Here is a 12,480-nt window from a genome sequence, read left to right as displayed (position 1 = left end):
TTTTTTTTTTTTTTTCTTTTTTTTTTTTTTTTTTTTAGCTGAACCACAGTGATGTAGTAATCCTTTGCATGAGTTTTTGGAGAACCAAAATTATGTGGATGCATGGATGGGAAACATTTTAAAAAACAAAAATAATATAATTCCCCTTTTTAATGAGATGTCATATATTCTAAAAGCTACAATTCCTTATTTTACTTAAATCATGAAATCCTTAAGATTAAAAATAGGATACAGAAGTCTCCATGAACCTCATAACCCGCCATGGATATTGGTAAAAATAGCATTATATTTGTGACTTTTGTTTTACTCCTAGAAAGAAGAGGCTCGAGAAGCGGCAGAAGCCATGAGAATAGAGCGAGAACAGATTATACAGCAAATTGAACAAGAACGATTAGAGAGAAAGAAGGTAAGCGTCCACATTACTGATAGGACTTGCATTCTCTGCCAACACATGTTTGCAATGTGGAATTACATCTGTCAATGGAGGTCAATGTGAAGGCTAATGGGTATGAACAGAGGGATTTTGACGAATTTACAGATTTCACATTTGGTTAAATTTCCCCAAAGTGGAAGTTCTCTTATTTGCCCGTTGAGCTGCTTAGGTGAAAATTGATTGGGGAAACTATTTTAGGTTTTATTACAACTATTTATTTATATAGCGCCAACATATTCTGCAGCACTGCACAATCGTTTAGACAAGTAAGAAACGCTGACAAGCATCATTGACAGGGCTTGAAAAAGTTGATAGTGTCTCACCAGTCAGTCTGCAGCCCACAAAACGCGCGTCAAACGCGCGTTTACAAGGGCTATCCGGCTGTATCCTAATGGATACGCGCAGAAATACGCCCCAAAGAAGCTCCTGTACTTCTTTGGGCATAGGGCGTTTTTCAGCACGTTCCGACACGCTGAAATATGCCCAAGTAAGAACAATGCCCTTAAAAAATAATTGGATTTCACTGGCAGGGCGTTTTACAGTGCGTCGATCAGCGCTGTAAATCGGCCAGATGTGAACCCAGCCTTAATGGCTCTAAAATTATTGCTCTCACTCGGTTTGCGGCGATATGCAACATGTGCGGCACGTAGGCGCATCTGATGCATATATGCGTGTGTATGTGGGGGGCGCGGACTTAAAAAAATGTTTAAAAAAATAAATGTTATGCTTCTTTATTTTTTTAATCAATCTTTCATTTTTCTATTACATTTTTTTAATACTTTTTTTTTTTTACACACACACAACTTTATTGCTATTACATGGGGGGCTAAGAAGCCCCCTATGGGATAGCCAATTTACATGACAGGTCCTCTTTATGGAGACATCAGGGGTCTCGAGGACCCCTAATGTTACCTAGGGACCTCCAGAGAAGCTGATGAAGCATAGATCGGCTTCATCAGCTTCTCTAGCTGGAGAGTGACACTGAATGCAGGAAGTGATGCAATATACATCACTTCCTGCATTCGGGGACTGAGAGGAGATCAAAGGGAGTTCGTGTACTGAACTCCCTTTGATCTCCTGTCACAGAGCCGTGCCGGTCCCGGCCGCATCGGGCACAGCGGATCTCGGGACCGGCAACGGCAAGGACAGCTTCTGATACAAGCAATCGAGCGTCTCTCGAGACACTCGATCGCTTGACTGTAAAGCTCCCGGCCGGCCGTGTAATTACTACGGCCGGCCCGGGAAGCTGCTCGTCGGGCTCCACTGTCTGCTCGTCGCAGACGAGTGGATTTTCGAGCCCTGATCATTGACATACAGGAACATTTGTTGAGGAGGACCCTGCCCAAACGAGCTTACAGTCTATGAGTCGGCGACGAAAGTGGCAAAAAAGCTCATGTTCCACGTTTGTGTGCGTTTTATTGTATGCTATACGCAAATGCGGATCAAAAATGCATGTCAGCCTTCTTTTATCCAAACCACAAAACAAAATGTAATCTATGGCAGTTTACCAGTCTTTGTGTGGTGGCTGCATTAATTGTCTTTGTTTAGGCATTATTCCTTTTTTTTCACCTGGTAATTCTGCCAATAACGCACTTCATGTCCTAGTATTCTCCCTGTCCTCTTGTCCATTACAAAGACGTGGTTCTGTAGTCTTCAGAACAATAATAGATAACAGTGCAGCATAGGCAAAGTGTACAGAAAGTTATCCATTAAGATTTTTGGCAAGTTGTACAGAATTTTGTTTGCACTTATCAAACCGCTTTAACAAAATGCTTTAAATGGTATAACAGACAAGAAGTTAGTTTACTTCTCGTCTGTTATACCATTTAAAGCATTTCGTTAAAAAAGAACTTTACTCTTAGGGTTTGAACACCCTTGAACCTTTGTCATCAAGTGTGTGTACCTTCCTGTTTAGGTACTTGTAATCAAAGCATAGTTCCATTAATATCTAAGCTCACGTTTCAGATAATAAGTTATAAGCTTCTTAAATGGGCAACTGTGCATTATCTATACTAGAAATTGGGCCAGTATAGGTACTTTTGCATACTGTTATGTCAATGTTATTTATTAGTAACTAATTACATAAAGTATTTGTGTAAAAAAAGTGATTACTAATTACTGGTTAATAATTTTTGTCTGTACTGCTTTAAATAGTGTTAGTCTGGTTCTCTTATTGTAAATTAAGTTGGTCTATGTCTGCCTAATAATTGTCATTATTAAACATTAGCTGATCATGCAAGTTTTTTCTTTTTTTAGCAAAGGAAGCCTAGAACATCTAAATGTAGCTTATAAACTGGTTGGGCCTGTTCTAAACTAATTTTTCAGAATGAGCAGATCAACATCTGTGGTCTGTAAATGTTTGGTGAAATTAAAAAAAGAACAATAATAGAAACAATTTGAGACAAATTCTGATGTTTTTCTTTGTACAGAGAATTGATGAGATCATGAAAAGGACAAGAAGAGGTGATGTTCAAGAAGCAAAGGTAATCGTCTTTGTGATTGCTTCTCTGTTTTCAATGACGCATGCAAATTGGTATCTAAAATTAAAAATTATGATTGATGTACCATTAAAGAAGGTGTGGTATTTTAAGCTATATTGGGTAGGAAAAGTAGTGACAATTGTAACCTAGACAGACAAGTAAGATCTGGGAGACAGTTAAGACTTTACCTGTGTGTAGCAGTGACGTGCCGTGCCTTCTGTGCTGGGTGAGGCATCCTCCGCCCTGCCCCATCCCACCGAAGCTCTGCCCCACCACATTGAAGCCCCTCCCCATCCTGATGAAGCCCCACCCCCAGCTCAGTAACCAAGCTTTGTGGGGAGGAGCATTGGTCACTGGTGAGGCATTGAAATAGATGGCCTCAGTGTTTTTGTTTTTTGTAAATTGTTATGATTGGACACTTTGCCATTGGTCCAAGTCATCTACAGAGCTCACGCCTCTAACACAGAGTAGAGGCTGTGACCGCACTTGCCTCACCAAGTTGGGTTACACAAGCAGTGGGGAAACCCGCTGCTGTGTAACCTAACTACCTGTCAGAAGCCGGATGCAGCGGCGCCTGTAATTAACAGGCAGCGCTCCGTCCATGAAGGTTACACAGCGAGGAGGCTTTCCCTGCTGTGTAACCTGTAACAAGCTGATCTGAATGGAGAAAAAGCTGTCGGCTTCAGACTTGAAGCTGATGTCTTTTTCCTCCATAATACTAGGTGAGACTATGCCTCACCGGCCTCCCCTGACCGCACGTCCCTGGTGTGTAGTTGCTCTTACTCAGGCTGCCATTGCTAAATAAAAAAACTCTGCTGCCTGGATGCCTGTTAAGTTTAGAATCATTAAGTTGCTCTAAAATTACTGTGTAGGTGATTGTATGATCGCAAGTATGCTCATTTGAAAGCTGTTAGGGATGAACGTGATTGTTCGGTTAATATGTACAGTAAATGTATTGGATTGTGTACAACTATCCAAGATACCTAACCGGTGTACTAGATGCGGTACAAGCTTTGCCCAGTTCCATTTCTGTATAATTTTGGATTGTAGGCATGCAATGTTAAATAGAATGTTTTATGTTTTGACTGTTTTCAGAAAGAGGAACCAAAACCAGAGAGTCAGTCACCTTTCAATTCTGAAAATCTAACAAAGGATAATGAAACAGGTGGGTTAATTTAGATTTAAAGAAACAAGCCTACCATTTTGTAGTATACCATGGAATAGGATTTGATGTATGGCAGAAAACTGTTTCATAGGACACACAGGGTACTGCAGTACATTTAATTCACTTTTAGTATGTCTATATTTGTGTGTATGTATGTAGAGTAAACTCTGTTATCTGGTATTTAACTAACTGGAACTCTCATTTAACCAGCAAAAAAAAAAAAAATCCATTGTGCACTCACTTTTTTTTGCCGATCTGCAACCTTGTAGGGGAGGGAGAGAGGGCTCTGCAGCATGGAAAGGTAGAGAAACGGGATGAAAAGTGTAGTATTATCCTGTGAATGATTGTCTGTGAACAGGCCCCACCTAGTGATCACTCACAGTACTGCACTGTATAGCTCATAGATTACAATACATACTGATCTCCAGTCCCAATGTCAGGCACACAGTGCACACAGCATTAGAGCACCTGTATTACATATATGTATATGTATGTGTTTATGTATATATATATATATACATTGTATATATATTGTGTGTATATATGTGTGTGTGTATATATGTGTGTGTGTGTGTGTATATATATGTATATATATATATAAAATTAGGGATGCACCGATATATCGGCCAAATATGGCACTTTTGGCTAAATGCCGAAAGTGGCATTTTTCTGCTGATACAGCGCCGCATCCTTTCTTTCTTTCCTCCCTGCTGGGCGCTGCTCCGTGTGAGGAGAGAAAGTGTGACAGTCGGCCGAGCGCTGCGGGAGGAGAGCGCTGTGAGCGGCCGGCGTTTCTCCTCCCACACCGCTCAGCCTCCTGTCACAGTCCGGCAGAACGGTGTGTGGGCGGAGACAGCCAGTGCTGTCACAGGAAGAATTTGACACCAGTATTATTTCACAGTGAACTGCAGCCATGTTTAACAAAATATTTTTTGGAGCACTTGACTGATCACTCAGCACTTTTTATTTATTGACAATTTTATTTAGTATAGAGTTACACAAAGCACTGCATATATTATTTTTATTGTTTAAAGATCTGATTTCAAAAGGGTCACACAGCTGCTAGGGAAAGTACCAGAGACTTCTATACTTGTGCACGGTTTGTTTTATACTTGTATAACTATTTGCAAACTGTATTATTTTACTACCTTTCTTCTAATATCCTGTTTGCTAGTATGGTAGCGTTGTATTGTAATCTCTTTTTCCAAATACACTGGAGATCTGTACCTTGCATGCTGTATGAGGGCAGGGGTTCATGTTTCTATTTCATGTTTCCACTGTACTATCGGTAACAATCACACACGCCTTGCACCACAAACATTATCCCCCGTACAACCTCATATAAGGTCCCCGTGTGCTCTCTGTTCCGCATCAACAACCCATGTATACAAATATATTTTCCAAGTATTCACTTCAAAACTTAGAGTAGGCTGTTTTATAAATAAATACAATTCTACATACATATGTGTGCTTATGTATTTATTTTTTATTGTTCCCCCCGGATACTGGTATTTTAGTGCAAGTCAATGGGTTATCCTCCCATACAGAAGAAACAAAACCTGTTGTGGCCATCATTGATACCAAGCCTCAAGAATTGTTCTCCAGTGGCCTGAAAAAAAACGTTGGCCTTATCCAACTTGATGCTTTTGAAGGGAAATGTAACAGTCTGGATGATTCCACGGATGAAGTTCAGTCAATGGATGTGAGGTACTTAATTAGTTAAAAACCAGCAACATATTATACTGCATGTCAAACGTGTCTTACAAATGTAATTCATTTAGATAACAGACCATGATTGATGAGGGCCGTTCCTATATAATCTTATATTTAAAGTGCTGATGTAAGTGGAGCACTAGACCGAGGAGTTTTATTATGAAAATATATCTAAAGAATTTAACCAACAGTCAAGGGTCGCTCATGATGGTCCAAACAAGTGTTCCCTGTTAATCTACCTTGAAATTCCACTAAATGTTTAGTAATCTTATATATGTTGCCTGCAACTGTACCCATCTTCTCAAAGCCCCAGAGCAGAGGGAGCTCAATAGGGTTGTCACATAGCACACATTGCATGCTGCGTGTAGGCTTTCAGTGGTTACAACAAGTATATTTTATACACAGGAAAAATGGGATAAGGATAAGGAGTAATAGTGGTTGTTGTAGGATTTTTATTTTAAATTGTATATGGTTGCCTTATACATACTGTTGAGATTTAAGTACAACTATACCTAAAAGGTAAAAATCCATACAATCTGTGGGTACAACTATACCATAAATTGAGAAATCCCGTTTGTATTTCTAGGAAATCCATACATATAACTATAAAATTACACTTCTGTTTTTCTTTCACGAAATACCTGGTAATCTGCCAGCTCTTCAGTCTTTGTCCAGGAGGGTGACAACGCTGCAGGGCCTGTAGTAAGGACACTGCAGCATTGTCACCCTAGCAGCTGCAAAGGGTTGCATCACTACATACGCTGAGGTGGAGGAGGATTGTAGCATTGTAACTACTGAAAGTCCGTCCACCTCCCTTCAGTCATTGCAGAATACATAATCCAAGAGGGCACCCTATGTCTGAGGGAAGTGACACAGGGCATCATCTTGGATACCAGCTCTGGCAGAGAGAAGAGAATGACAAGCTTTGTGAGGGGCAAAGTAGAGGGCTACATCACCTAGGAGAAGGCAAGTTGAAAATAAAAGAGGGAGGCTGGCGAGTTCAAAGTAAAGTCTTTTACTCAGAGATTGACTTTACCTGTCATGAGAGAAACATGGAGGTTTTACATTGCTCTCTTCTGAAGATGCTATTTCCCTAGCTGCCATACTGATCCTCTTGGTTCAAGACTTGTATTCATGAAATCAATTCACAGAACAAGCATGCAAGTAAAGAATTCTGATTTCTATGCATGCCTGATACAGGTCAGTGACTCAAGCAGTATTCGACCCAATGGCTCAGCACAGCTGCCAGACAATTACCATTTTTAAACGGAAGTCCACAATGTGATCCCCCTGTAGGTGGAGTTTAACAAGTATGGGAGGTGGACCTGATTGGTATTGAATGATAGGGTAAATTTCCATCTAGTATATCCTGAAACCCTTTACAATAACGGGTGGAATGTTTACCTTTCTTTCCTTTTCCCTTTGCAGTATATAACATGCATTTTTATTTGTACAGCGTGTATCTCTATAAGTAACTGTCAATATTTCCTCGCAGTCCAGTATCTAAAGAAGAACTCGTATCCATCCCAGAATTTTCACCGCTGAATGACCTCAATCCAAGCGTTTCTTTGGGGCAAAATGGGACTAATAATTCCAGAGCCTTGGAGGACCTTCTGGATTTCACCGGCCAGGCCACCTATTCCAAGATCTCCAGCGAAAGTATACACATTGATGACTGTAATAGAAACCTTATTGATGGATTTAACAGTCCAGGACAAGAACCCAAACTTAACACAATCTGCTGAATTACACAGCACATAGTAACATGGGTAATGTTTCATTTAGTGTATTTATGCATGTAGAGAAAAGACCAAATCCAGTCAGAGGACAACCATCACAGGATGAACTTGGTTAGCTAATTATGGGATAATGTTACCTTTTTTTATTTGTTCACCGCTACTTTTTTTTTTTTTTTTTTAACCTTTTTATTTTTTTCTAAGCCCTCTGTGGTGTCACTAGTGATGCTAAAGTGACAACAAGAAATGGAACTAAACATGTTAGAATTGGGTTGCAAAACTGACCTAAAATGGTTTAGGATTATGAATGGTATTCCTAAAATGGAAAAATAAAACTTTCATAGACTGCTGGAATGGGGCTGCCTGTCTTAGATGTAGTGGCAGCTGCTTGCATATGCTGCAATTGCATCTAAGAACTAGTTGCAGTATCCTGCATAATGCTGCCTCCATTCTTAAGGCTAGAAATCCAGGAAAGACACAAATGTAAAATGGCACCAACATAAGGGTATGTAACCCCTAGCAATGAACTGCTTTTTTTGTTCCTTCTTAAATCTGTTAATATGCCATTGAAGGTGTTTTTGTTATGTGATTTGTCAGATTAAAATACCTGTTGATCCTGCCTGAAATCTTATTAACTGATAACCTTCTGTGCTGCATTCTTATCAACTACATTGTTCCTCGCTATTTATGCGATGCAGAAGTGGAGAGGGGAAGTTGTTGTAGTCCTGTCCATTAATAGAGTATGGTGAGTGAGAGCCGTCCCCCTATGACATGAAGTGTCTTACTGGCAAAGTCACCAGCTGAAAATAAAAAAAAATGAATAAAAAATGAATGCAGCCACCATATCCAAGAAATGGCAAGCTGCAATATATAACATAGACAATCTCAGATGGGCTGTGCAGCATCTATGGTGGGCTCTGCAGGGTCACTCTTAGGTGGGTCCTGCGTCCAGCGGCTCACTGATCCCTGCGTCCAGCGGGTTGCTGATCCCTGAGCCAAATTCATATACTGTTCTGCATTGCTGTATAAATATATATAACATTTTTGTTCTTGGGTTTAAATACACTTTGAAGAGGAACAGAAATATGGAACCTGTACCCAAAAGAAGGCAGGCAAGGGGTAAATGACTATAGTCATCAGCATTGCCCTTTGGTCTCGCTGCAGCTGATCTTGGCCAATTGTTGACATGCTTTGCTCTGCACTCTATCTCTGTGTGAAGGTGGCAAATCATGTCTTTCAAGGTCTTTGCTTCCTCAGAGCCTTCAGTAAGAACAACAGTGAGCACTACAGCATTGACATCTCCAGATCTCATCTTCAGAGGCAGCAGTGCCTTAATTCAAGTGGCACCAAACTCCAGAATTAAATCTTAAAAATGCATTTAAGTACCTTTTAACTATTTTATTTATTATCGGTATTTATATAGCGCCAACAATTTACACGGTGCACATTCACATCAGTCCTTGCTCTCAAGGAGCTTACAATCTAAGGGTACCAGGGGCAATTTAAGCAGGAGTGTGGTAGGAAACCGGAGTACCCAGAAGAAACCCATGCAAGCACAGGGAGAACATGCAAGCTCCTTGTAGATAGTGACCTGACTGGGATTCGAACCAGGGACCCCCAGTGCTACAAGGCAGAAATACTAACCACTACGCCACTGTGCAGCCCAACTATTCTACTACTTTTGTTCCCCATGATCCCTGTGTGTGTGTTGTAAATTAGTCACCGCTCCACGCTTGCTCCAGTAATGGACTACAATCTCACGTTTAGTTTACTACTTTGTATCGAGACTGTACTCCATCGAGCTTGGTGCAATTATTAGGACAAATTCTAAACTAAAGGTAGATTTTCAGCGTACTACTTAGGCCCAATTAACATTTCTATATGTTGTCTGTAGCATAACAAGCAAACCTTCACTTTTTGAGTTCCACTTTAGGGAGTGTGTGGGAAAGGTCCCTGCTATCAGGCTTTTTGCATTTTTCCTCTTGCCAACAGTGGTCAGTTTGCACCTTTTTTAACATGGCTTACTTTATTACCAGTTGCTCTCACTTTAGTGTACTCCTGGTGATGCCATACGTGATTTATATAGAAAAAACAGGCAGACAGAGTGAGAAGTGAAAATAAAATCCATGGTGAAAGTCAAATTTAATTATGTCACAGTCATAGGTATATATTATGATTGTTAAATCTAGCCAGTTTATATTTTAGTTTTGGATAAATTGGGGTAGAGTTAAAATATTTTTCAGGTGTTAATTTCTTTGCAGATTTTCCCTCACTTCCTGTCACAGTGACACGCACCTATACATGAAAGAGGGGGTAAGGGTGTAACTGGAACAGGAATGCACGGACCGCAACAAAGTAAACATTTCTAAACCTTCCACACTCTTCTAAAAAAAAAAAAAGTGTTTGGTCAATTATGGAGAGTATTCCTATTATTTTCTATCCTGACAGAAAGTGAAGTTAAAAATCTCCCCAACAGGGGCATAGCAGTAAAAACAGAGGTGCTTGACCTTCCCTGCACAATTGGAAACCAAGTAAAACATTGTTGGGTTTTTTGTGATTTCCTTGTAACGATCTCTGTCTTGTACATGTGCAGAAATGTTTTGTCTGTTGGTTTTATCATTAGCTTATCGTAGAATAAGCTGGTCTAACCAAGTAAAAAAAAAGTCATGACATGTGAATCTTTCATAAAGACAAATGATCTACTCTGATGAACCAGTGTAGCATTTTCCTCCCCTGAGGTGATGTGCATGGTCACATGTCCTGGTCACATGTGCAGGAGTCCCGGGAAGGAAGGGAGATATATTATTGCCCTTAATAAAAATGGCCACTGTGAAAAGAATGGGGAGGAAAAGAAAAATAAGGTATACAAAGAATAAAAAGCCTGCAATTATCTAGAAGTATGTGTTTGTAGATTGTCATTACTAAACATTTCTAAAGGTATATTTGTTGTCATTTCAAATATATGGGTAAAGTTCCTCTTTACATGTAAGTGCACTTACAGTTTTCTCAGTTTTTCACTTCGTTCCCCCCCGCAAAGTCCCACAAATACCTGTTGAGTCTACAAGTGAAGTCCACCTAATGCATCTTCCCAGGGCCGCCATCAGGGGGGTACGGCAGATACTCATGCAAAGGGCCTGGGGGGCCCGCCCGGGACCCTTAGATGAGTATCGGGCGACGGTGAATGGCGAGAAGGCGGCCAGGCCCCCGCAGCAGTGGACTGGCCCTAGCAGGGCAGGACCCCAGCATTGCCGCTCCAGCGGCTTAAAGACAAGCTGGGGCCCCATCAGCGACGCTGCTCACCTGAAGTCGGACTAGCTGGGAGTGACGGCACGTTAGTGACGTGACTTCCGGCCAGTCCGGCGGGAGAGGAGGCCTGGTGTGCAGGTAAGAGGAGCTGGGAGGGAGGGGGATGAAGCCCTGACCAGCCCACCTGAGACCCCTTCAGAGCCCACCATAGACAGTCTCAGATGGGCTGTGCAGCGGTATATGCCAGAGCTATATAAATGTATAATAGTGCGTGACTGTGGGGTGAGATTAGAGTGTAAGCTCCTCTGTACAGAGACTGATGTAACTGGCTCAGTGTTCTCTTTACAGTACTGCGGTATATGTCAGAGCTTTATACATGTATAATAGTGTGACTGGCTCAGTGTGGCGGGGGAGTGGGGGGATTTCTGCTGGCTGCCCTGCATCTTCCTGCAATGGTGTGGCAAAGAGGCTGCACTGCTCCTGATGTCAGAGCAGAGTTGCCACCCATGTGTAGGCTGTTGCTGGTTGCACAACAGTGGAATAAAAACAAATGTTGTAGGGGACGTGGCTGTAAACCTTGTCACTGCTGATTCTCAAGCCTGTAGCTTGTCAGTCAGCAACTGGCCACATGTAGTCATGCCCACGGCTTTCTAGATTGACGGCACTGGCTCTGTTGCTGAAAATGTTTGCAGTGTTTGGGAGGGGGAGCATGTGAGACACTAAGGCCTGATTCACACCTAGGCGTCACCATTTTGTGGTGTTTTTACGTGCGCTAGCATGCGGTTATTTGCGCATTGTGCACATTTTAAATAAAAGCTACACATCATGAAGAGATCCAAGGAAATCCAGGAACAAATGAGAAAGAAAGTAATTGAGATCTATCAGTCTGGAAAAGGTTATAAAGCCATTTCTAAAGCTTTGGGGACTACAGCGAACCACAGTGAGAGTCATTATCCACAAATGGCGAAAACATGGAACAGTGGTGAACCTTCCCAGGAGTGGGCGGCCAACCAAAATTACCCCGAGAGCGCAGCGACAACTCATCCAAGAGGTCACAAAAGACCCCACAACAACATCCAAAGAACTGCAGGCCTCACTTGCCTCAGTTCAGGTCAGTGTCCATGACTCCACCATAAGAAAGAGACTGGGCAAAAATGGCCTGCATGGCAGAGTTGCAAGACGAAAACTGCTGCTGAGCAAAAAGAACATAAAAGCTTGTCTCGGTTATGCCAGAAAACATCTTGATGATCTCCAAGACTTTTGGGAAAATACTCTGTGAACTGACGATACAAAAGTTGAACTTTTTGGAAGGTGTGTGTCCCATTACATCTGGCGTAAGAGTAACAACGCATTTCAGAAAAAGAACATTATACCAACAGTAAAATATGGTGGTGGTAGTGTGATGGTCTGTGGCTGTTTTGCTGCTTCAGGACCTGGAAGACTTCATGGTTCCATTCATCACAGCAATTCTGCTGTCTACCAAAAAATCCTGAAGGATAATGTGCGGCCATCTGTTCGTGACCTCAAGCTGAAGCAAACTTGGGTTCTGCAGCAGGACAATGATCCAAAATGCACCAGCAAGTCCACCTCTGAATGGCTGAAGAAAAACAAAATTAAGACTTTGGAGTGGCCTAGTCAAAGTCCTGACCTGAATCCTATTGAGATGCTGTGGCATGACCTTAAAAAGGCGGTTCATGCTCGAAAACC

The 12,480-nt window shown here is 41.5% G+C and overlaps 1 protein-coding gene across 1 annotated transcript in view; it reads left to right on the top strand.

Moving 5' to 3' along the window:
• The window catches only part of MAP7D2 (MAP7 domain containing 2), a 71,032-nt gene that overhangs the window by 55,913 nt on the left and 2,639 nt on the right, over positions 1-12,480 (top strand). Inside the window, exons 12-16 of the mRNA XM_018554853.1 lie at positions 314-406; positions 2,863-2,916; positions 4,009-4,078; positions 5,596-5,785; positions 7,287-7,560. Of these exons, the coding sequence (XP_018410355.1) occupies positions 314-406; positions 2,863-2,916; positions 4,009-4,078; positions 5,596-5,785; positions 7,287-7,536 (657 nt within the window). The 3' untranslated portion in view covers positions 7,537-7,560. The remainder of the gene's footprint in view (positions 1-313; positions 407-2,862; positions 2,917-4,008; positions 4,079-5,595; positions 5,786-7,286; positions 7,561-12,480) is intronic.

This window comes from Nanorana parkeri, unplaced genomic scaffold (assembly GCF_000935625.1).
Source record: "Nanorana parkeri isolate BGI_ZX_2015 unplaced genomic scaffold, ASM93562v1 scaffold175, whole genome shotgun sequence".
NCBI lineage: Eukaryota > Metazoa > Chordata > Amphibia > Anura > Dicroglossidae > Nanorana > Nanorana parkeri.
Note: the sequence above shows the minus strand (reverse complement) of the source record. Positions and strands in the feature narration are given on the sequence as shown.